At 48.3% G+C, this 24,963-nt stretch overlaps 2 protein-coding genes across 3 annotated transcripts; one reads left to right on the forward strand and one right to left on the reverse strand.

The window, feature by feature from the left end:
- Window positions 1-2,735: 2,735 nt before the first annotated feature.
- Window positions 2,736-15,346, reverse strand: LOC148366560 (cyclic nucleotide-gated channel beta-1-like). The gene is made up of 28 exons (XM_088333313.1): window positions 15,098-15,346; window positions 13,313-13,455; window positions 13,165-13,237; window positions 13,081-13,096; window positions 12,277-12,340; window positions 12,156-12,216; window positions 11,955-11,979; window positions 11,704-11,795; window positions 9,514-9,581; window positions 9,311-9,445; window positions 9,203-9,244; window positions 8,871-9,120; window positions 8,306-8,484; window positions 7,447-7,542; window positions 7,234-7,382; window positions 6,957-7,163; window positions 6,435-6,643; window positions 6,311-6,361; window positions 5,873-5,959; window positions 5,727-5,791; window positions 5,541-5,663; window positions 5,296-5,437; window positions 5,077-5,236; window positions 4,827-5,008; window positions 4,630-4,748; window positions 4,005-4,151; window positions 3,769-3,937; window positions 2,736-3,347 (listed from the first exon to the last, which is right to left on the reverse strand). The coding sequence occupies exons 2-28, from the start codon at window positions 13,390-13,392 to the stop codon at window positions 3,204-3,206; spliced, it is 3,135 nt and encodes a 1,044-aa protein (XP_088189439.1). The 5' UTR covers window positions 13,393-13,455; window positions 15,098-15,346; the 3' UTR covers window positions 2,736-3,203.
- Window positions 15,347-16,188: 842 nt separating this feature from the next.
- Window positions 16,189-23,840, forward strand: LOC148366561 (annexin A2-like). 2 transcript variants are annotated; one of them, XM_088333109.1, is made up of 13 exons: window positions 16,189-16,520; window positions 18,437-18,510; window positions 18,600-18,693; window positions 19,691-19,785; window positions 19,850-19,963; window positions 20,348-20,438; window positions 22,625-22,704; window positions 22,777-22,836; window positions 22,917-23,010; window positions 23,079-23,174; window positions 23,237-23,295; window positions 23,368-23,490; window positions 23,697-23,840. In XM_088333109.1, the coding sequence occupies exons 1-13, from the start codon at window positions 16,319-16,321 to the stop codon at window positions 23,754-23,756; spliced, it is 1,242 nt and encodes a 413-aa protein (XP_088189235.1). In that variant the 5' UTR covers window positions 16,189-16,318; the 3' UTR covers window positions 23,757-23,840. The 2 variants fall into 2 exon arrangements, with proteins under 2 accessions (XP_088189235.1, XP_088189236.1); XM_088333110.1 differs by lacking the exons at window positions 18,437-18,510; window positions 18,600-18,693.
- Window positions 23,841-24,963: the final 1,123 nt, after the last annotated feature.

A 24,963-nucleotide genomic window follows, 5' to 3' on the forward strand; every position in this document is an offset into this window, starting at 1 on the left:
AAATAACACCTGGATAGGAATTCTCAAAACACATTGGAGCCATTATTTCTTGTCTTTTTTTTGTACATCCGCCAGGCTGTATTTGCCCAAGACACACCACGGGAAATGCTGCCCCTAGCATCCTGGGGCTCAAGGGATCCCACCGACCCAACAAGCTAAGCTAGAAAGAAAAACCCAAACCTCCGTCCATGATCTGCAGCGCTTATCCTCAGTAGGGTCGCGAGGGTGCTGGAGCCCATCCCAGCCATCTTCGGGCAGTGGGCAGGGGACACCCTCGACTGCTTGCCAGCCAGAGACAGACAACTCACTCGCTCATTCCCAACCTTGGGACAATTCAGTTAGGCCAATGAACCAGACGGGCATGTTTTTGGAATGTGTGGAGAAACGGGAAGAAACCCAGGCACGCACGGGGAGAACACGCAAACTCCACGCAGGGAGGTTGGCTCTCATGACCTCAGAAGATTGCCGCACTCGGGCGCCGTCGCGCTGCCCCGAGAGAAAAAGCGAGTTCACCTAAAACACGTTTGGCGTTTCGGAGGAAAGGACGATGGTGACGTCATCACGCAGGTAGGTAGCCAGACGTCAGGATCCGGAACACTCAAAGCAGCCCCGCACGAGGACAGGGCTGTGCAACTATTTGGAGTCGCCAGGGGGCAGCATTGCCTTGAAAATTGGGACCACTCCTGGACGCCTTTTGCAGGATTCCTTCACTTGAAGAGTATCCTCGGAGCATCTCCGGAGTATTTTTCTCGTAGTACTGTATCTTATTTTATTATCATTAACGTAGTTGTGTTTTGTAGTATTTCCGTCATTACATTTTAGTATTAGTATTTTCTTAAATTTTGTATCATGGTATTCATGTCGTGGTATTTTGTAGTATTTCTGTCGAAATATTTGGAATGATTTCTATATGAGTACGTTTGTAGTATTTCTGATGTATCTTTGTTATATTACAGTTGTTTTTCTGGGCTCATATTGAGTTTTGTATCATGGTATTGCCATGTTTTTGTATTCAATCCCTCAAAGTTGAATGACTGTTGAATATTTGTACTTTTCCGTAGTCTGTTGTCATTTTTCTGCAGTAATGTATTGCAGAATCGGTGTAGCGGTATTTTGGTAGTATCTTTCATTTTAGAATGGAAGCAAAATAAGAAATGGGATCCCTGGATTGGAGCACTACATTTGCTATTGATTTGGTGGGCTTTTTTTTCCTTCTTGGGTCATTTTTTAGGTTTTTTGGTCGTTTGGAGATTTAATTTTTTGTCCCCACTGGCTTGTTTTTAAGATAGTCATTTTCTGGGTTTTTCGGGGGGGGGTCGTTGTTTGGTGTTTTTTTTGTATTTTTCGGGAAGGTTATTATTTTGTCGTTTTTTTAGTGTTGTTTTGGGGTCTTTTTGGGTCGTTTTTTTGTTTGTTTTCGGGGTGATTTTTATCTCAGGGTTTTATCTGTTTTTGGACCCCCAATTCTGCCATTTTTTGGAGTTGTTTTTTCGTCATTCTTTTCTCTTGTGGGTGGTTTCTGGAGTCATTTTTTTGTTATGTTTTTTGGGGGGTTGTTTTTAAAAGTCATCATCTTGTAGTTTTGCAGTCATCTTCGGTCGTTTTATGTCATTTTATGTCTCGTGGGTTGTTTTTGGTCTTCAGATTTGGTCGTTTTTCAGTGCTGGGTCATGTTTTGGTCATTTTTGTGGTTGTTTTTTTTTGTCTCGTGGCTCATTTTGGGATTCATTTTTAAACATGTTTCATTGTGGGGTCATGATTTTGGTCCTTTTTTGGTGTTATCGGTTTATTATTTGATAGATTCCGGTTGGTTTTCGGTCGTTTTTCTTTTTTGCGTGATACTTTTGTCACCGGTGTCCTTCATATAAGAAATAGCGTTTTTCATGAATCGCTTTCTTTAAAATCATGTTGTCATTCCGAACAAGATATTTATCAAATGTATTGAAAGAAAAATCGGAGGTAGATGCGTTGCACTTTGGGGTCGTTGTTTGTTGTGTGGGTCATTTTTTGCTCTTTCTCTATAATTTGGGCTCAATTTTGCTGTTTTTTGGGGTAGGGGGGGTCAAGATTTGATGTCGGTTTTGTTTGTTTTGTTTTTGGAGTTGTTTTCGATGTCATTTGTCAAGTTCAGTTTCCTTGTTTGGCCCTTAATCACCAAAAGTCTTTCAAGGCTCTACAGACTCCATCTCATCTGACGCTGACAAGATGTTTAGTTTGGATGGATTTGGTCCTTTCGGTTTGTCCTCCGTCTCGCAAGAGTTTTGGTCACGCAAGGAATAACTCGTCCTTTTTCCCTTTTTTCTTTTTATTGAAATTCAAGGTGGTGATGAAGGACTTCTGCATCGACAGGGATTTATCAGTGGCTTAGCATGGAGTTAGCATGAAATTAGCGGGGAGTTAGCAGTCATCAGGTTGAAAAGCAGTTGCGTTTGAGCGTCCGTCCGACGATTTCGCCCTCGGATTCTGCAAGCTTGGCTAGACAAACTCTCGCCGGCGTGGTCTCTGGAGGACGTCGGACCGGTCTCCCGGCGCCGCCCGTTTCTCCCGACAAGAGTTCTCCACGATCGGACGGGACGAGCGCGAGACCTTCGTTAAAGGCCTCACGCTCGACCCGAGAAGGCGCAAAAAGATGGCGGCCCTTCCCCCCCCCTCGGCGCTCACTCCTCTCCACCGACTTTCTTCGCTAGACGCGTTCGGAAAAGCGAGGGACTTTATGGTCTCGGCCAGAAAATACAGGCGGACGATCGGGGTCCCGTCGTTGTTCCCTCCGACTAAAAGGAGGACGTTGGACTCGCGCTCTCCTTCACCTACAACGGGATCTAACTCGTCTGGCGGTTTGTGGGCGGGGAGGGTGTAAAGTAGGCTTAAACTATTTCCTCAAAAGTGTGTATTTCTAACCAGATGGTATCACGTTTCTCCGTTTCAAATATTGGTACCGCCCAAAGGGGCCTTTCTTTTTCTTTCTTTGTCTCTGTCCTACTTCAATAAAATAAAGTTTGAGGGGGGAAGGGCCCCCAGAGTGAAGGAGCGCGGCTCGGAGACGGGCGCGGGTGAGTTCCTCCTCTCCTGGGCCCTCCCCCTTTCCAACTGCCAGTTGTAAAAAGTCGAATGCCCGGTGTATTTTTCTAGCTTTAGCAAACTTTTAAAATAGCTCTCCCACAACATGTAAGAGGTCGACAGAGGGAGAAAAGGAGGCGTGTCTTTCACTCGGCGTCCTCCTGAGTCGGTCCCTCGCCGCCGTCCGCCGCCGGGAGTCGGCCGCCCTCTTTCGACGAGGTCGCGGCCGCGACCGATGAGCCGCGGGTGGGCGGGGCCGGCGAGACGTCGGGACGGGGGGAAGGCGGAGCCTGACAAAAAAAAAACCACCGCCGAATCTTCAGCCCGGGTCGTCCGAGGGACGGCGTGCGACGTTTGAGCGCTAGATGTCGCCGCGTTGTGTCGTGCGACAGAAAAAACAGAGATAAAGGAAAAAAACGGATTTGAAAAGTAGAAAAAAAGGACCAAAGATAGAAGAAAACGAGAAATAATGAAGGAGAAAAGGAAAGAAAAAACTGACAGTTAGACAAAAAAAGGGGAAAAAAAAACCTCGAAAAATCGAAGAAAAAAACTGAAAGTACCATTTCTCCTGTTTTGTTACCTCTAACGGACGCAACATAACACTCGCGGTCCTCTTAAGAAGACATTGTGTATCATTTAGTGCCTCCTAGTGGTCAAAATACAAAACAAAAACACGATGTGAAAAAAGAGCAAAAATCGAAGCAATCTCACCCGGTCCGGAGGAGGGCTCTTTCCAGAAGTCTCCGCCTTCCCTGCGCGGGCCAAGACCCGAACGGCCGCCCTGAACATTTTGGGGGTGTCCGGACGCAGGGAAATGACTTGGGCGGGGTCTTGACCAGGCCCCTTTTCTTCAGCCTTCTTGTCCTTGGTCAGCATGGTCCTGAAGGACAACCGAAGGTCGGAGGCGGACCGGAAGAAAACACGGCTTATCGAGCCGTCCGGCTTACTTGGCCTTCTTGCGGAGGAGTTTCTGGGACTCGGGATAGTGGACCAGGATCTCGGCCAGGTCCTTCTTGTCCAGGATGAAGAGGTTGGCGAATCCGTGGGCCTTCACGTTGGCGGTGCGCCGGTTGCCCCCGCCTCCTGCCAACAAACTGACCGAAGGGAGAACCACAACTTGCAAACACTTTTTGTTTGCCCACATTGACTCCGTTTATTCGAGTATAACGTGAACAATTTTGGACCGGAAAAAAGTTTGGATTCGGCTTTCGTTCCAGGACCGTTTCGTTAGGAACGGAATGGGTTCCGTTCGGTGGTGTTATGATTCGATCGAGTGGAGTTAGGATTCGACTCAGCGGTGTTAGGATCAGATTCGGTGGTGTTTGGATTCCATGAAGTGGTGTCACGGTTCCGTTCATTCGTGTTATGATTCGTTTCAGTGGTCGATGATTCAATTCGACTTAAGATTCGATTCACGACGATAAAATCCCTCTTGCGTCTTGACATCAGAATTACAAAATTGCAATATCTACCACCAGAATTTAAAGCCCATGAAGTCTTTTGTAAAAAAACAAAAAACAAAGAAGAAGCTTCGCCTCTTAAGAGGGTTGCCACGGGGCCGGCGAACCTGACCTGATCTCTCCAAACACCGAACCGGCTCTGATGGTGACAAAAACCGTCTGAAGGTCCGGACCCCCGACCACTTGGACCTCGCCCTGTTTTATGATGTACATTTCCCTGCCGATCTCGCCCTGCCCACGTTCGACAGAAATTCTGTGTTATTTAGCGCCTCCCTGTGGTTTGAAGAAAATATGGTAATAAAAAAATACCTTTTTACAGACAAAGTCCCCCGGCAGGTAGACCACGGACTTGAGTCTGGTGAGCATGTCGAAGACCATCTGCCGATCGCAACCTTGAAAGAGCGCCACCTTGCTGACAATGGCGTAGTTGACGTCCACCGCCATGTCCAGTCTCATCTTGGCCGGGAGCTGCCCCAGCAACTCTCGCTCATCTACGAAAGGCCATCGTCGGACCCCGCCCGAAAACTCCCCCCCAAAGAACGCATGGACGGTGCGTTACCTAGCATGCCTTGACTCTTCCAGGTGTAGTCGTACCAGGTCTTGATGCGGTTCCGGACTGCTTTGGGAATGTCGTACGTGTTCAAGTACTTGGCGGTTCCGTCCACGCAGGCCCGGTAGTAGTTCTCGCCGGCCGTCGCCGCCCCCACTACGTCCCTCATCTGGAAGACGCAGAGGCTCAGAATCCGAACGCTTTTAGGACTTGGGAGCTTCGACCCACTTGTCCTATCATGATGGAGAAGGCAAAAACGCCCACAAAGTAGTTGATGAGCTGGAAGCAGATCTCAAAAACCGTAGTCGGGTCCGGAAGGCCGCCGATGGTGATCAAGGTCTTCACCGCAAAGTAATAGCAGCGGATGTAACTGCGGGGGAGCACAAGCTAACAGATACGCGCTAGGAGCACGGATTCAAATAGCACGGTCCGAAGCTGGAGCCGCATGCTAACGATCGAGTTGGGCCACTTACGCGTTGCCTTTGCCGTCGTACACCCACTTTGTAGAGCCTAAGCCTTGGTAGTCGGATCCCCAGTAGAACAGGCAAGCGTTGATGTGCAGAGAGTAGAGCAGGTAGGACGAGGTCCGGATCACCCTGTCGAGAGCAGGTACCGCCAGTTCCAGTCCAGTTCCCTACAGCGGGAGTTAGAGGCCTCACCTGTAGATGTAGGCTTTCTTCATCACGGCTTCCATTCGGTCATTGAACTCGAAGAAAGCGTGATACTGAGAAAGAAAGACCGGTTTAGGTCACCTCAACCACCGGAGTGTCCGGTCTCAGCCGCTCAAAAGCTTCTTAAATCAAACCTTGAGTAGCCGAGGAAATCTGAGCAGGGACGTGACTCCTGTCCAGTAGTAAAAGACCTCCATGGGAAACAGACTGATGACGTCCATCTGCAAAAGACAGGGAGCTTGGTCCAAAGGCGGTCGATTGTATGGAGACTTTTTTTACGAAATGTGTCTTATTTTGTGAATGGAAACTAGCTGACCACTAATGTACCTCAAAATGCTTCAAGTGTCCCGGTTTAATGTCTTACTGGGCTGGTCCTTCAGTGGCACTAGATTTTATGTAGACCCGGCCTTTTGCCTGTTTAGTTAGCCTAATATTTTTTTAAGTGTGTTTGTAAATCGTCACGAGGTGACCACTGAGGTACCTTGTTATGCTTCTGGATTCATGCCCGAGACGTACCCTGTTTAGCTGTTTTTGACTCATCTGGATATCAAGTAGCCGATTCCGGAACGTACCTTGAACCGCTCGGTGGTCATGTAGTTTTCTTGCATGGCTTTTTTATCACACTGAAAGACAATTTCATGAATTCAATACGTGACCACAAAGAGTCCAGAAAGATGTGTGCTTTTGGTCTCTGACCACAATGTCTCCCCGGCGAACAAACTGAAGACGGGGCTGGAAGACCAAGATGTCCAAAATATAAATCAGGTCGCACGTGTAGTCCATCAGGAGCCACAGGTGGAGGTTCTCTGGGGTCTGGTAGGGAAAGGCCCAGCGGACGGGTATCAACCAAACGTTCCAGTTCCAGGCCGCCACCACCAAGAACAGCCAGAGCACGTAGACCAGGTCTGCAAGTCCACAAGTCAACTAGTCAATGTGAGGACTCAACCTCAGTCTGTGCTAAGGGTTAATCGGAAGCACGGCGGAAAGGATACAGAACACCAGTTGTTCTAAAAGTAAGAGATTCTGATTGGAAGGTTTCTGGAATTTCACAAGGCCTCGATTGGGATCGAGACAAAAGACCTGTAGTTCATAGATGGACTCTCGAGTGGTCTCGGTGGGTCTTTTTAACCTTACGAATTGTTTTTTCCGTCATCGCCTCAAACACTACGTAGAGCGCTAAGTGCTCTTTTAATCCGCTCGAAGACGTTCTGAACAAACCTGTGAAGGGATCGATGCTGGAGGGGAACCGGAACTCCAACACGGCTCTGAGCCATTTAGGCATGCTAGGAAGTTTCGGAATTTCCACAGGATACCCCAGAAGATGAACGAGTAGGACCTCTTCTTCTCTTTCCTTTCCGGTGGTGGTCGTGTCTTCCGTCTTGTCTTGATCAGGTGGAGGTGGGGGAGGCGGCTCTTTGTTAGGAGCTGATCCGAAACCAACAGTAAGGAAGGATTCCCAACTCGGCAAAAGCGACACCGTGATGTTCTCGCTCACAGGCAGCGGGAGTGTCCTGCTCCGATTCATCCGGATCCAACAAAAGGTCTTTTTGGCGTTCCGTCCGACCTTTGAAGAGCCGGACCAGCTGGCTGAGGCGATCTTGGACGACCACGCTTCCCACGCTGGCCGCCGAGGCCGGCCGGACACTGGCGGGCGGCAAATGGCAACGGTCAGGAGGCTGACGCGGTCCAGAACGGGTCTGTCACTCACTCTGCCGTCAGCAGGTCGCCTTGACTGGACCAAGTTTTAAGCCCCGCCCTCGCAGAGGCCTCGTCCTCCTCGTCTGCAGAGAGATCGGCGCTCCCGCTGGGCAGAGACCGAGAGGAAACCGTCAAAACTCGATTTGATTTTGAGACGCCTGCAAATCTTTGGCATTTTTAGCAAAGTTTTTGTGCTTTTGCGATACGGGGTCACAACACCGTGGTCACGTGTGACCGGAACTATATTTACACCGTCAAAAAGGAAAACTTCATCCCAACTGTTGGCATTGGTTGACTTTGTTACACGTTGAGGCTGTTGTGGAAAATTGTACTGATTTGATTCATGTATGCCAAAACACTACATGTATGTATGTGTTTATGTATTTATGTGTGTACTAAATTCTATTTGTGTCTCGTGCTCTAGAGTTAAGAAACCCCTGGTTCCAGTGAAGGGAGTTTCCGTTTGCCTGCCCAAACAGTTCTGAGAAACTCGTCCCAGGAGAATGTTTTAAACAGGCCGTCTGCGTCAAATGATTGTATCGCGTATCGCCCTAATACGGTCCACTAATCAGAGTCCACGATCAAAGAGTTTACTGAAGACGTTCCTAACCCTAAGCTAAGGACCCTGGATCCTGCTCTATAAAACTAAGATCTTTGCTGTTGGCCAGGCTTGCTCGGAATGTAACGTCTTTGTGTAATAAAGTGTTCCCACGTCCCATCGACTCTGCATCCGTCTCTCGGTTCTTCTCCTAACTCTGACGTGTCGTGTTTGACGGCACAACAACCCTTTGAGACTCCTTGTGATTGAGGGCCAAACAAATAAACAGGACTTGATATGACAACAAGGCGCGGCGGCCATGGCATGTCACCTGAGTTTTTCCGGAGCAGGTTCTCCGACACTCAGAGTGGGGATGCAACACGGTGGTGTGATGATCTCTGGTAGGCTCTTTCCTATGTCCACTTGTAAGCCTGCACCGAGAAACAGGGGACAAGGTGGCATGGCAACCGCTCGAACGATCAACGCTCCTCGGCGGTAAACACAAACGTACTATCTGTTCTGGAAAGGGAACGCATGCGGTTTTCTTGCTTTTGTTTGCCCTGGAAAAACCGGGCTTTCATTTACAAGTTTAGCGTAAATTTGTTGTGTTCTGAGCAGGGTTGGGGGATCTGGGCCCAGAAGCTCAAAAGCCTGACACGATTTGGCTTTGCCACAGTTGATTTAAATCGACAGGTGAGTGTGAGGCCAACTGTGTTCGGATTTGATGTGTTTTTTTTTTTTTTCTCCTAGTGGCCCAGGACTTCCCAGCCCTGCTCCCAGATGGTTTTCTCCATCTGGACACTGGGCAACCTCACTGGCCAAACATGAGATCACTGAAACCTCGCTGCCACCGTCAGGAGACGGAAGCATGAACGCCGAGGACAGAAAGATCGCACGAGTCCGAAAGGTGCGTACAGACGCAGGAAGCTATGATCGGAAACGGCGTTTGTGGTCACCTGGGACTGGGAGTCCTTCTTCTTCTTCATCCTGAATATGAAAACACCTTCTCTCAGTTTATGATAGCGCCTCCACTGGCCAATATATGCGTCCCTTACCTGATGGTAACCTCTATCAGCGGCCGTCTCAAGAAGAGCGCTGATCTCATGAGGGCCTGCCAAGAATTGAGCGCCCCCTTCAGATAGGCACCTGTCATCAAGCACAAAATAGGCCGGGATGAATAAGCCGCCGGGGCTCATCTTTGCCCCTTCCACTCGGCAAGTCAACTCACCCGGGCTCGTCCTCATTTTCTTCCTCCAGGATGTTCGGGAGTCTGTTGGCCGGAAAACATAACGGATCAAACTCTCGCAAGGATCTGCGCCGAAAGACTCAAACTCACTGCTGATCGGACTCCTGTGGACTCTGGATGAGGGCGGCGGAATATTCAGCCTTCAGCTGCCGGACGGCTTCTTCCGCCGCCCTCCTGGCCGTTTCCTCCGCCAGGCGGGCCGCCTCTAGGCGCTGCTGGCGGAGTCTACTTCGGCAGGGGAAATGACTTGAAACGGGACAGAGGAGGGCGAGTGTGAATAGGCCGGGACCTACCTTCCCTCTATGTGTACCAGAAGCCCTTCCCCGGCATCCTTCTTGGTGTCATCTGATGGCGGGACATCCTATAGTGGACAAAACCAGACCACTTTTTATAAACAAATTTGGGCGGTGAATAAATGATGTTAACAAATAATCGATTGACTAATTACATTAAAGAGTCGAGTCGATTCTTTTCAATCGTCTCGCTTTTTTTTGGGAGCGCCGGCTAGTTTTCGGATAATCGTTTTAGGAAAGTAGATGAAAACCTTTTTTTTAAGTTCATCTGAAAGGGTTGGCTACACGCAACACCCCACCAGAAGGCAGATGTGTAGAGATAATGGATAACAGTGGAACGGTGTGGCAGTTAAATGAGTTGTTGTTTGCAGAAGACACAGCGCTTGTGGCTGATTCTGAGGAAACATTGAGAAGGTTGGTAACGGAGTTTGGAAGAGTATGTGATAGGTGTAAGTGACGTGTCAATGTCGGGAAGAGTAAGGTGATGGAGTGGGCATGTCATTGGAAATAACGTTGCATCGAAGAAGTTGAAAGCTTTAGGTACTTGGGTTGTGATGTGGCTGCAGTTGGTGGAATGGAGTGTGAGGTATTGCATAGAGTCTATCAAGGAAGCAAGGTTTTGGAAGTCTTGAGTATGGATGTTAAGAGGGCACTGTATGAGAGTGTGATTGTGCCGACTGTGTTGTATGTTGCAGAGACTCGGAGCCTGAACGCAGATTTGAGAAGGAAATGAAATGTTTTTGAGATGAAGTGTTTGAGGAGTATCTTAGGAGTGACAAGATTGGATAGATTAAGAAATGAAATAGTGAGACACAGAACTGGAGTCGTCGTGGAACTGAGCAAGCGTCTGGATAAGAGAGTGCTCGGTTGGTTCGGACACAGGGAGAGGATGGATGAGGAGCCAATGTTGAAGAGGATCTACAGAGTAGAAGTCAATAGAAGGAGACCAAGAGGAAGGCCGCCATCGAGGTCGAAATATGGCGGAAGCGAGAGCTCTTGTTGGTGATAGAAATGAGTGGAGAGGTGTTGTGAAAGGATAGTGGGATGTTTGGGCGCGTTCTAAGGGATGGGCAGGGCACCCGTATGATGCGGCAGGGGTAAACCAGCGGAAGTTGTCGGGCCCTGCTGTTGAACAGAAGAGTGTGTTGCGTCCCCCTGACCTGGGCATTTGGGTTGACCGTGGTCCCCCCAAAAATGTAATAAGTGTTTTTTTTGCTATTTTTTCCCTTTTTAATTTTCCTTGTTTTTGTGTATGCGTTTGTCTTGCTGTCGGTCACCCCTCTCGAGGGATAAGACCAGGGAAGATAGATAGATGGATAGATTTTGACAGTTTCCTCATTTTTTGGGACATTGGGAAACGGAATTCCGACCCACGTCGAATGTCCTGGATAGATAGATAGATAGATAGATAGATAGATAGATAGATAGATAGATAGATAGGGGATGAATAAAGTATCTATCTAAGGGAAATTGACATTTCCAGCAGCATCCCTGAGCTGAGAACAGTACAATAATAAAGCCAAAAGAATACAATATACAAATACCCAGTAGGACCTGTAAGTCCTGCGTCCGTATCGAGTTTTAGGAACGGCGTCTCACTGGCCAGAGGAAGCTCGCGGCGCGGCGAGTTCAAAGTATTTTCTCTCGAACAAATTTGGTCATGTTTAGATACCGCTGTCCCAGTGATGAGACCCTTATCAAGTCAAGTCCTGTTTATTTGTTTGGCCCTTAATCACAAAGAGTCTGAAAGGGTTTATCCAAGCAGAGATCGAATATTTTGCTAAACGAGGCCTTTTCACGGTCAGATCCTTCAAGCTAACAGTCGCCTCGTGCGTCTCATCAACATTTAAGATGAAGTCATCATAAATATTCGGCGTTGTGGCTAGGATCGCTCACAGATTTTCAAACCCCGACGCGGACCGGACCGGCACCGATCGTTTCCGGCAGGGACGCTCCAGAAAGACTTTGCTTGAGGATTTGAAATCATGGGAAGGGGGAACGTCGCGGAGGAAATGAAGCTCGAGACGCCTACAAAATCGGGGTGGTCCGGGAGATTTTTTCCTGGCAGAGCTTGTTGAAATCAGCCTTCCGCCAATAAAGGCGGCCTTTTCCTAGCCAACGCTGTCCCGGCGTGTCTCTCTTTCATCCCTATCTAAGTCACCGATAGAACGCTGCCGATCGGGAACTCGCCTGCGGTGGCTCCCGCTCACGGTTTTCAGGCTCTTTGGCCGGAGGTCGGAGTTCGGGCGGCGAGGCTTTCGACTCCGTCTTCCGGGGAAGCGCTGAAAGTCAAGAGCGGAGGCGTGAGACGCTCGAGCCTCGCTCGTGGACCCGGAGGCGACGGCGGCTCCTCGGAGGGCAACGCTCCCGGACACGGCTCGCTCGCTTCGGAAGCGCTTCCGGTTCCCGGTATCTTCGGCCCTTCGTCCGGCGGTACTTACTCTGCTCGGCGTCTCGGCCGTTATCCTGCGTGAGAAAAGGGGAAGGATTTTTGTGGGTCCGACACGATTCGACTTTGGAGCCGCGTCAAAAAACAAAAGAGATAAAAAGTGAGAAAGAGAATGAGAGAGAGAGAGAGTCACGTTCCAAAAGTAAAGAAAAAAAAACAGAATTGCCAAAAGAGTTCAAAAGGGGGCGCTCGCCTGCTGAGGAGAAGGTCGGGGCACGGTGCGCTCCAGGCTGCCGGCGATCCATCCCATAATACTGCAGACACAAAATGGCGTCAACCGAGAGCCGGCCCCCCCCGTCCTTCCAGGGACTCACCCGGTCGGCGCCCGACGGTCGTCCCTGGGCGCGTCCGGCTTTGGCTCCGCCCCCTCCTGCGAGACTGGGCCGAGAAAAGGCGCACTTTAGCGCTTCCCTGGGGCCTTTAGAGGCCCCCGAGACCCCCGAGACCCCCAAGTCCTTCAGGCGGGCGCTTCGGGGTATAAGGTTTCCGGGTTCGGGACCGGCGACAAGGGACCACTCATTCAAACACTAACGAACTCGTTGAAGCTCGGCTAAGGGACGCGGGGTAGGAAAATAAAACACTCTCGCGGGGGCCGGTCGAGTGGATTAAACAGAAAGACAGAAAGAGATCGTGAAAGAGAAAGAAAGAGAGGGAGAGGGCAAAAGAAAGAGACAAAAAGAGAAATAAAGAGGGAGGGAGAATGAAAGAAAAATAGAGAGAAAAAAGAGAGAAAAAGAAGAACAGAGAAAAGAGACAGAAAAAGAGAAAAAGGCAGAAGAGTGACAAGAGAAGAAAGAGAAAGAAAGAATGAGAAGTAGAGAAAGAGAGAGAAAGAGAGGAAAGGGAATATAGAGAGAAAAAAATATCGAGAAAAGAATAATAAAGAGAGAGAAAGATAAAAGAGTGAAAGGAGACAAAGACATAAAAAGAGAGTGAAAAAAGGGAGAGACAGAGAGAGAGAGAGAGAGAGAGAGAGAGAGAGAGAGAGAGAGGTGAACGAGAGAGAGAGAGAGACAAAGATCATAGCACAAAGGCAAATCTTTTTCGAGAGTGGCAATTCCCATCGGTGTCCTGGAGGGACGCGATCGGGCCTTCCGCCGGCAGAGGCGGGGTCTCACCTGCAGCCGGAACGTCCTGAAAGACAGGTGACGGTCACATGACCCGAGGGAGAACCGCCACCGATGCATGATGGGAAAGCAGACCTGCTCCGGGTTCACGGCGAGGACGGGAAATACCGGGGCCGGGCCTCCTCCGGGGCGGCGCTCCGCGTCCGTCCTGCAAAGGGGGCGGGACAGGGGGGGGGGGAGTCAAGGCCTTCCGATCGAGACGACCCATAATGCCGAGCGGCACCTGCTCTCCCGGGAAGGCGCCGCCGCGGGCTGACGGTGAGCCTCGGGGGGGCGGGGCATCATTTCCAGCAGCCAGCTCATGGTCCCTGTCCGAGAGGCCGGAAAGCGGCTCCTTCTTCTTCTTTTTCAGGCACGGTCCGAAAACTGCAAAAAGTTGAGAACAAATGTCGCTGAAGGAAAGGACTTGACATTTATTTTATTTTTTTCGTCGTTTTTATTATGTCCTAGACGATTGCCGCCACAATTGTGACAGTTGGGGCCCGAGGACCTCTGCAGTCTCATACAAGTATCGTCCATTCAGGAGAAAATGGAGTTACTCGTTAGCATGTAGTGGTTAGCATCTTCTCCCCTAGCATATAGCTGTTAGCATCTCATTGTTAGCATGTAGCTGTTGTCTTGGGATCAAGGGATCCCAGTTCGAAACCTGGCTTGTCCGTGTTACATGTCGAAGTGTCCTTGGGTAAGACACTGAACCCCTACTACCCCCAATAAGCAGGTTAGCGCCTTACATGGCTGCACGGCTGCTATTGGGAAATGTGAAGCACACTGTAAAGTGCCATAGAAATGCAGATCATTTCATTTCACTTGTTAGCATATATTGTTGGATTCAGAGTAACGACTACATGCTGTTAGCTCAAAGCCGCTAGCATGTAGCGGTTAGCATCTACTCGTTAGCATGCAGTCCATAGCTCCTGTAATGTGGTACCACAGTGTAAACAGACTGTATAAACACAGCAACTAATCCTCACTGGTATGAACGAATGAATGCACGCAGCCATGAAGGAGTGAGCAATGATGAAAAAAGGAGACGCGAGATCGAAACGAGTGACGACATGAAAGAGCAAATGAGTGAGGGAAGCCACAAACCAGTGAGCCACTCAATGAATGAACGAATGAACGAATGATTGAAGGAAGGAGGGAGGCAGCGGATGAACCCACGAGTTTGATATTTGCGCCGCTAGCATTGCTGTCGCATCCAATTAGCATGGAGCGCCTTCATTATAATCCTCCTCATCCTCGCAGCTAGCTTGAACGCCTTAGCTAAACCTCGTCGAGCAACGTGACTGGTCGGCTGCAATGCATTAAAAATCTAAATATTCTGGGCAGATTCGCAAGACCAAACTCAAACTTTTTCCTTATCTTTATGACATGCCTTTTGCCAAAAATGAAAAAAAGAGTGAAAGAATGAAATGAGGAGAAGAGAAAGAAAAAGGGAGGGATGAAAAGGGAAAATAGGGAAAAAGAAAACAAAAATAGCAGGGAAAAAAAGAAGAAAAAGGAATCAATGAAAAGAAAAAGGGATAAAATGTCACGAGACCGGACCAGATCGGAGGCAGGAAGGGTGAACGATCAGTTACTTTTATTAAGGAAATAAAAGTCGTCCAACACTCAGGGACAAAAACAAAAACAGGCTGACGGGCAAACAGGAACTCAGACTAGGAATACTCACAAAACAGGCTTTTACTCAGAACGGGCAAGTACAGGTTTCCTCAAGTCAGACAGAAAAGAATAATGCAAAGTAATGCAATGAACCCGCAATCGGCAATCCCCAAAACCCGCCTTTAAGAAGCACGCACGCAAATTAGAAAATCTGCTACAGCCGGTGCCAAGGGGGCTGGGCCAGCCGGTCGCCACGGCGACCATGCTGGACATGACATGAAAGGAAAAAAACATTTTAAAAAGTATCAAATAGAAAGGAAAAAGAAAAAAGCTAGAAAAAAGGAAAAAGTCGGAATATATGAGGGCTCTGGGTGGCACGCATCGACGGATTGACACGGTGGCTCACCGGTTTGTGTCTCCCCTCACCCGTTCACTCCTTCTTGTCGTCCACGTCAGACTGTTCCGGGTTCGAGTCTGACACCGTTGCTCAGATCCACCTTTTGCAATCGTTGCTAGTTTTTGTGTCTGCGCCAGAAAGACCCGAAAAGACCCCAAAACACAAGACCGAAGGCCTGAGGCAAATTCTCTGACCTGACGGATTTGGAAATCCTCCCGCAGCGCCGACCGTCACCGTTCGAATCCCGCGAAGACGGCAGCGGAGGAAGCTTTCGAGCGGATTAGGGATTACGGCGGCGGGCGGGTCCGGCCCCCGGATCTTCGGACCTGGGAGGCGTGGTGACCCCGGACGGCGGATCGGCCCCTCGGACCCATCGCGGCGGCGCTTCGTCGACCTCCGGCTTCAGAAGTTCCTCGGTCGTGCCAGAGCCGTTGCGGACCTGCCTCACGACTGAGGTTCCGCCTTTCCACCCGTCCCGGACGGAAAATGGCGGACTTGCCGGTGGCCCCTGTCGGGTCTAGTGGAGAATGGGGCGCTGCGGCTGCCCGTGTGAATTGAACGGAGCCCGATCCGTTCCAACTAAGTCAAGCGCTCCTAGCAAGGGTTTGGAACAGACTCTGGTCCTCGAGGGCCGCGTGTCCTGCAGGATTTTGGAGCTTTCTCTCCTTCAACTCAGGCGATCCCAACGATCGGCTCATCGGCAAGTCGCCGAGAGCTCGGGATCTCCCGTTTCGGGGCAGAGAAAGCTCCGAAAACGGGCAGGACAAACGGCCCCCGGGGACCGGTGTGCCCGGGTCTGCTTGAGAGCGTTTCCATTGACCTGTCACGTTTGAGGGACCGGGAAGTCCTAACAAAGGCCAGCGTGCTCAACAGAGTACAGTATTCGGTGACCGAAACCGGGGACGACAAACAAAAAACCAAACCGGATCTGGAAACAACACCCTAAATGTCCAAAACAAAACCAAAAGCAGGCATGGTGGTAGAAGACAGGATGGAGGGCCAACGCAGTGTCCCGACGCAGTGTCCCGTCCAAGCAGTTGGGACCGTTAGGACAAGGTGTGTGGGGATCGGGCTCAGGTGCGTCCAGTTCCGAACGCAATGAAACAAAGACCGTTCGCTTCGATGTTCCTAAGTCGACCGCCTACCTACTGGCCAATTTTGGTATTGCGGCTGCCTTCGCAAACCAACCGTGATGACAATAAACGCTAGAAACTGCCGGCGAGTTAGCTAATGATTAGCGAGGGCGCGCAGGAATTCCTAGCCGGGGAGGAATCGATTCTTAGACCAGCGCCGTCCAATGGGATTCGGAGGCCAGAGGCCCGACGGCCGCGTGGGCGTGGCCTATCCCGAGGGCGCGGCCGCACACTCGAGCGCACGACGGGGCGCTCGTCTGCGCTCTTTCACTTCCTGCCGTCCGTCTTTGCACTCCCAGGTAAGAACATACTTCAACGACACGATACCGCTCCATTGATACTAGGATACAAAAATACTACTGCAACAGAAATACTACTATAGAAATATGATGACAAAAATACTACTACATAAATAAAATGGCTGAAACACTATAAAGATACTACTACTACAGAAATATTATGACATAAATATTGCAGATGTACTGCAAAAATTCTACAATATAGCACCAAAATACAACAGCTATATAACAGACATACTACAAATTACAATGGTGTTATACAAAAACACTATTATATAAATATTATGACATAAATACTACAAAAAACTACTCTATAAATAAAATGGCTGAAACACTATAAAGATACTACTACTACAGAAATATTATGACACAAATACTGCAGATGTACTGCAAGAATTCTACTATATAGCAACAAAATACAACAGATATATAACAGACATACTACAAAATACAATGGTGTTATACAAAAACACTACTATATAAATATTATGACATAAATACTACAAGTCAAGTCAGGTCCCATTTATTTATGACGCCCTTAAAAATGTCTCAAAGGACTCCACAGGATTACAATGACACCATGACCTGATCCCAAACTAACAGGCGGGCAAGGAAAAACTCAAAACCCAAAATACTACGGCATAAATATTATGACTGAAACATTACAAAAATACTAGATAAATTAAAATATAGGAGTATTACAAAAAACACTAGTTACACTACGGATATTCGACAAAATAAGGAAATACTACGTACATACGACTGCAGAAAGACTAGAAAAAGATTTTTTTTAGAAAAGAGATACAGTTTTATGACATCATTATTTTTTAAAATACTACCAAATTACTACGATTTAAATACTACAAAACACCCAGAAAAAATACCACTACAGCAATGCTATAGTACAAAAATACGACGACAGAAATGTTATGACAGAAATACTACAAAAATCTGATTGCAAAAATACTAAAAAAAGTGGAAAAATCCAAGTGAAATAGTTGCCCACCCCTGTCTTAATTCAGCTGAAGTTAGCTTAAGTTAAAGGTTGCGTCCGTGGAAAGATCAAAGATCAGCTAGCTCGTTGAGGCTTTTATGGCGTCTTATCGACATTAGCTAGCCTCGCCCGATCGCGCGCCTTTAGCTAACAAACACGCCCCGATGCTTCGCTACGCTAAACTGTCCGTCCATCGCTAGCTTGCAGACCCCGCCCACCTTTAAATTCTGCCTGTTACGCTAGAGGGTGGGCAAACCAGGGCCCGCGGGCCACAGGTGGCACCAAAAGCTTTCAAATCCGGCCCGCCGAGTGAAATTCCTGATAATAGGATGACAATGAAATCGCTAACAAAGTTCCGATAATAAAAGAAACGTCCTTTGGTGTGTCTGCTACAAAAACACCACCGCAGAAATATGATAAAATGACTAGAAACTCAAATGTCAAATGTAGTGCTTAAAACAAGGATCTATTATATTGTTTTGTTTTTATTCTGAAAATAGCGCGACTCCAGAAATCTTACGAAAAATGACTACATTCATCGTAAAATACAAAAGTCCTTCTACAGAAATAGTACATCGATTCTGCGGAAAAAAAATACAATACAAATATTGACTATACTATGGAAGAAATACAAAAGACACAATCATACCATAACACAGAAATACTGATACAGAAATAATATTAGTATACATTTACAGTAATCGTACAAGATACTACTCCGGAAATACTACTAAAAAAGAGTTCACATAAAAAAGATGAAATGAAGCTACGACGCTAGCGTAGTGCTCGCCACAGCCTTCCAGAAACAAATTTCATCGGTGAGTTTGAGAGAAATCTATGAAAAGCCATAGAACAACAGGTACGGCTCAGGGTTCGTTACGAGGGCGAAAAGATCAAACCTGGCCGCTGTCCTCCCGCACAGATCAAAGAGCGCAAATATCCAAGATGGCCCTGGTGTCGGAGTTCCTGAGTCAGCTGACCTTGTCCTACGGCCCGGTAAGTCCGGAGACGGCCAACGGGGAGCGGGCTCGGCCCAGTGACTCGGAACCCGTGGGATTTGTGCCTTTTTGCCCCGCCCTCTTTAGGAGGCGGAGCCTCTCTTCCCCACGGTGGCGGCCGTCCGAGACTTCGATCCCGTGGGCGACGCGGCCAGACTGGACGCCGCCATCAAGACCAAAGGTGGAGTGGCTAGGGGGCGCCGTCGGCTTCCGTCAAGGGGCCGAGGGACGTTCCTGGTGACCTTGACAACATCTCTCATTTAGGAATGTTCTCATCCGATTACTTTTGAAAGGCTCCCAATCGAAGTTAAATCATCTATTAAGTCCCTGTTTTTTTTGCACCCAATTTTATATCTAATTTTCAAGTATTACGGTAGTTGTAGTATTTTTTTAGCATTCCGTATTATTTCTGCAGTATTTTTGTAGAATTCCCATCGTCGCTTTTTAGTGTTTATTTAGAAGTAGTTTTGTAGTTTTACCATAATAGTATTTTCGTAGTATTTCTGTTGTCATGTTTCTGCAGTAGCATTTTTGTATTCCTTTTTGTAGTATAGTATAACTGTAGTAGTATTGATGCAAAAGTATTTTTGAAGTATTTCCGTGGTTGAATTTTTGTAGTATATCTATGGTATTTTTTTCGTAAGTGTTTAATTGTTATTTCTGTTGTAATATATCGATAATAACATTTTTGTAGTATTTCTGTCGTACTATTTCTCGAGTAGTATTTCTGTATTATAAAATTACATTGGTGGTATTTTGTAGTATTTTTACAGAAGTATTTTTGTCGTATTTCTTTAGTATTTTGTAAGATTACTGAGTTTGAAATTTTTTTTGTATTCTGCAGTGGTATTTCTGTATGATAGTATTACCGTAGTAGTATTTTTGTTTTTTTTAGGGGTATTTATTTTCTTTTTTGAATGAAATTAAAAAACTATACGTCCCTGTTTTTAAGCACAAACTTGGATTTTTGGTTCTGTAGTATTTTTGTAGTAGTGCTTTTATAGTAGACTCACAAAGCAGGCACCCCAAAAGGTTTTTGGGGCTTAGTAGTTCTTTCCTATGATCATTTATTATATATCGTTCTCATTCTATTTGAATTTAAAAGCCTTGTTTGAGCGCCGGCGATTTAAAGGCTTTAGAAGCTAGGCTAACCCATGGGGCTAACGCTAACTCCTCAGGAGTGGACGAACAAGGCATGGTGGACGTCCTGACGCAGCGCTCGTACGAGCAGCGGCGGGAAATCGCCTTTGAGTACGAACGCCTCGCCAAGAAGGTGAGCCTCCGCCGCCTCCGCCGCCGCCGAGGTGTGAGCCAACGCTTGCCCGCCTGCGTTTCAGGATCTGCAGACGGCACTGAAGGGGGCGCTCTCGGGATCTTTGGAGGCACTCATGCTAGGCCTGATGAAGAGCCCCACCCAGTACGACGCCTTGGAGCTCAAAGCCGCCATGAAGGCGAGTACGGCGTCTGCTAGCAAAAAGCGCTACGCTAAACACAACCACGGTGACCAATTCTGCCAGCTAGTCGTTAACGTGCGGTCGGGAGCATCTACTCGTTAGCGTGTCGTCGTTAGCGTGGCTCTTTGGCATGTTGTTAGCGTGACTCGAGTCCGGCGTCTACTAGCGAAACCGCTACGCTAAACGGCAGGACGGTGACTAGAAGGACATCAGAGACGACGGTTCGAATCCCGAAGACGATCGGCGACACAGTCGGGCGACGTTAGGCGCGACAAAGACGAGACGGTCGGCGACCCCGCCGGAAGCGCCTGGACCTCCGCGGGATTCCGTACAAAGAGTCTCTAAAGACGAGCTGAGCGTCTGTCCCCGTTTGTCCCTCAGGGTCTGGGAACCGACGAGGAGACGCTGATCGAGATCGTCTGCTCTCGGAACCAGCGAGAAATGGCCGACATCCAAAGAGTCTACCGAGACCGTGAGTGCCTCCTTCTTTCGCTTGTCTCCTTCCACCAAACGATAAAGCCCTAGCGACGCTTTCGTCTCCGTTTCTTTGGGAACGCATAGAAGTTGGTGACAAAAACCAACGAGGGACCAAAATCCCGACTTCATCGATCCAAAAAAAGGTTCAAACTTGAGATTGTATAAGGATAAAGAACACACTCCGAGTCAGAGATTCGGTTTTTGATAGCCCTTTCATAGGAGCTTTCCCCAGACCCGCTTGCGAGATCGGCTCTGAGAGCGATCACTCACATCTGCAAACGACAGGCTCATTTATCATGAATGAGCACTGGCATAAAACAGCCTCTGCTCGGCTTCAACAAAATCACATGAGCGCGTGAGACGAATAATGCCGGACGCTGCTAGATGGCATGCGAGCATATTAAATGAACAGTAAGGAAAGGGAAACTTTTCTAAGACAAAAGTACAAGGCGTTTAACTGTAAAACCTAGCCAGCAAAAAAAGGTCTGTAAATCAAAACTGTCCTTTGACCCCTTTGCTTTTCTAAGCTGCAACCGCTGCTCCAAAGGCGGTGAAACACTGCCCCCTAAAGGCTGGCGCTCATATCTTTCAACCACGGATCAGAGATGCGTCCTCCACCCTTTACTTGGGCTAAAGATGATACGCTCGTACAAAAGTGAGTTTTTGCTTGGATCCCTTACGCACACTGGTCCTACGGGCACCCTTTATTGGTGTGTGCCCTAGGCCAATACAGCCCGGGACTTGAGAAAAAAAAACTCGGAAAAGTCCTTCCTTCCGAACCTGAGAGTCCAAAAACCTTGATGCGTTCTAGACGTCCTCGTCCCACGTTTCATGTTGACGATGTCTGTGTATTGCGACATCCATTGCAACCTGCTCATTCATTGGAAGGGGGATGACTTCTTGTGCGGACCCTTCTCAAGATTTCGTCATTTTCCTGAGTTTTCCCTTGCCCGCATGCGACCTTGGCTCTGAAAATGCCGGTCCTTTCGTGATCCCGAGAGCCAAGAAGAGATCCGCAGGTTGGAGAGCGTTCTCCATTCGGGCCCCGATGTTCTGGCATGCTCTTCCCCCCGAGATTGGATCTGCAACCTCAGTGGAACTGTTTCAATTTAGGCTTAAAACATCCTCATGAATGACCTAGATTTCAATGTCTTTGTATTGTTTACTAATGCTAGATCCATTCCAACCTGGGCATCCATTTGATTTGATATGTCATATCATACTGTAATTATTCTATATTTTATTTTTTATTTTATTGTTTGTTAACCCAACATCCATTTTGGCCCGGTCATCCTGGAAGGGGGATGGCTTCATGTGCGTTCCCTTCTCAAGGTTCCTTCATTTTTATCACGTTGATGTTTTTGAGTTTTTCCTTGCCCTCGTGTAGGTTTCAGATCAGGGGACGGTGTCAAAATAGTCTGTGGTTTGCAATCATCTGTGGTCTGTGCATCCCTTTTAAGACCCCTTGTGATTAAGGGCCAAACAAATAAACAGGACTTGTGCTATCAAGACGTGGACCAGTGAGGAGCGACGAGGGGACATCGTTATGGTCGCGCTTGAAAGATGGAAAAAAACAATACGTGCTGACTAGACTTTGAAAATTAGGCCCAGTGTCAGACATGACTTGGTCCAAATTTTGTCAAGGCGTCGCTCTAAACTAGTGAAGTATATCTCCACATGTAGTTCAAAACAAAGCCAGCACTTGTACACTAGTTGCAAGTCTGGACTCTGCCAAAGGTTATAATATTGAAGCGGGCTCCCAAGGGCAGTCGTAAAACTCCTCCACTCCAGCAGCCTCCTCGTTGCCGCTCCCTGCCGGTCTTCGATGACCCCTTTCCGAACAGCCCACGAGACGAGGCGCAGGGAGAATCATATATAAGCTTAATACTTAATAAAAAAAACTTCAAACAATTTTCTCCGAGTCCGGTGGCTTCTTCAGCCCCAGCCAACTTGCCCGTGATCCGTCCGGAGGGTCGTGGGCCGGCCCCCCGCGCTCGCCCACCATACACAACGCGAACAAGATGCGGACACTCGAACGGGAGGCGTTCTGACGGTCGCACAAAGACGTTCAAAAAAGAGCCAGACTTAGAAGGTCGGGGCAAGGTCTCCGACTCGGCCGAGAAGGTCAATCTCGTCCGGGTCGAGCCCAGTCTGACGACCCGTTCTCCCGTTTGTCCTCAGTGTTCAAAAAAGATCTGGAAAAAGACGTGGCGGGAGACACGTCCGGAGATTTTGCCAAGCTGCTGCTCGCTCTGATTCAGGTAGACTGCCGCTCGACGGCGAGCGCGACGGCAATTTTCGCGAAGTAACGCCTTATATTTAAACGCTTTCAGACCAAAAGAGAGGAGCATTCCAACGTGGTGGACTACGAGAAGATCGACGAAGACGCCAGGGTAAGTTCTCTCGTCTCGGGCGAGCCGCCACTCCGCCCCCTCGGTCGTTGAAGTCAGGCCGCGCCCGTTTGTGCCCTCAGAACCTCTACGAAGCCGGGGTCAAGCGCAAAGGGACGGACGTGGCCGTCTGGATCGCCATCCTGACCCAACGGAGCGCCTCGCACTTGCACAGAGGTAAGCGAGCGCCGCTCGCCTTTGACCCACATTGGCGAAAATCCCGTCAAGTGCGCTCGTACTCTTAGTGTTCGAGCGCTACAAGAGCTACAGTCCCTACGACCTGAAGGAAAGCATCCGCAAGGAAGTCAAGGGAGACCTGGAAAAGTCTTTCCTGACTCTCGGTACGTCCTATCTTTTTCTGTGGCGCCATTTTGGGATCTTGAGTGTCTGTGCTCGTACGCAGTGGAGTGTTTGGAGAACAAGCAGAGCTACTTTGCCGACAGACTCAACGAGGCCATGAAGGTAAACGCGACTGACGTCGGACCCCCGTCCAAATTCTGCCGGATCTCCGTCCGACCTCAGTGTCGATTTCAGGGCAAAAGCGCCAAGGAAAAAGTTCTGACCCGCATCGTGGTGTCCCGATGCCAAGTGGACCTGATGAAGATCCGAAGCGAGTTCAAGAAGCGACACGGACGCTCGCTCTACCGCGCAATCAGTGTGAGAATCGTCGTTTTTCGGGTCGATTCTGACCGCGACTCAAAGCGAGTCTGGTACAAACCGGGAACAGGAACCCCTTGAGCTTAGACGGGTCGTTCTCAAGAGTGGAAAACAATGGACAGAAAATAATTGGTCCAAAGATTGCAGGCTGATGGCGATCACCATTGCTGCTCCTTGTCTTCATCTATGTTCTGTTTTGTGTCCAGGAGAGCACCAAAGGCGACTACCAGAGAGCTTTGCTAAACTTGTGCGGAGGGGACGATTGAAGCCAGGCAAAGGTAGAGAGCGGCGGTCGCCATTTTGCCGCATCCAAAACGGCCACCGACTGACCGACCGCTTGTCTGAGTCGCCATTAAAGAGGAACATAAGCAAGCCGTCTCCGTCCTCTTTGTCGCCGCATCCAAAACGATAACCAACATTTTCCCCTCTCTTGGTCCGGATCAAAAAAATGGAGACATTTTAAGAGCATAAAAAAAGAGCAACATCTGGGAGAAGGCCGAGGAACAAGCGGACCCGGGAACATTTGAAATGCATTTGATTTGACTTGGAAAGGTCCCTACTTACATCTGCGTCTTCTAGATAAGGGGAAGGGAGGAAACCGCATGCAACTAGAAGACACAGCAAACCTTTCTTATTTCTGGCTAACATAAGAAAACAGCTAACGTTACTATTCAAGTCAAGTCATGTTAATTTGTTTGGCCCTTAATCACAAAGACTAAACAAACCGTAATAGTCTTGCAAACCACAGACTATGAATACACCATCCCCTGATCTAAAACTATCACGAGGGCAAATAATATACAGATATTGTCCCCAAAAAATATAGGTTATTCATATGCTATAGAGTAGAGGTGCGTTTTCAGCTTCGATTGAAACATTTCCACTGAGGTTGCAGATCCGATCTCAGGGGGAAGAGCATTTCACAGTACCAAGGCCCCCAATGGAAACGCTCTCCAACCTGCGGATCTCTTCTTGGCTCGTGGGATCACGAGTAGACCGGCATTTTCTGAGCGAAGGCTCCGGACCGGAACATAGGGGGGAAATGAAATCTGAAAGATATGAGGCAGCAGGTCCACGCATGATTTCGTATACTACCGACAGATCCTTCAAATCACATCTTAAGCTGACAGGGAGCCGATGCGGATTAGCTCGAATCGGGGTCACGTGAATACGGCTATTAGACCTTATGGTAACATACTACATGCTTATAGCAATCTTAAAAATACGCAAATGGCTAATAACTTGTCCTGCAGTTTGCTCGTTTTGAAAGGAAGGAATAAATAGCAGCAAATACGTGCCAAACAAATCAAATCGACACTTCAATACAGCATTTAATACTGAAACGGATGACGTATTTTGTCACCTTCCTTGTCGAGCGTTTTGTCCTTTAACGTGTCGTGGATTTTTTTCCCGTCTTTTGGGCACGGATGTTTTGCAAATATTTTTGAAAGGAGAAATGCATAATGAGGGGGC

The sequence above is a fragment of the Urocampus carinirostris genome, chromosome 4 (assembly GCF_059441175.1).
Source record: "Urocampus carinirostris isolate Australia breed hairy pipefish chromosome 4, RoL_Ucar_1.0, whole genome shotgun sequence".
In the NCBI taxonomy this organism is placed as follows: Eukaryota; Metazoa; Chordata; class Actinopteri; order Syngnathiformes; family Syngnathidae; genus Urocampus; species Urocampus carinirostris.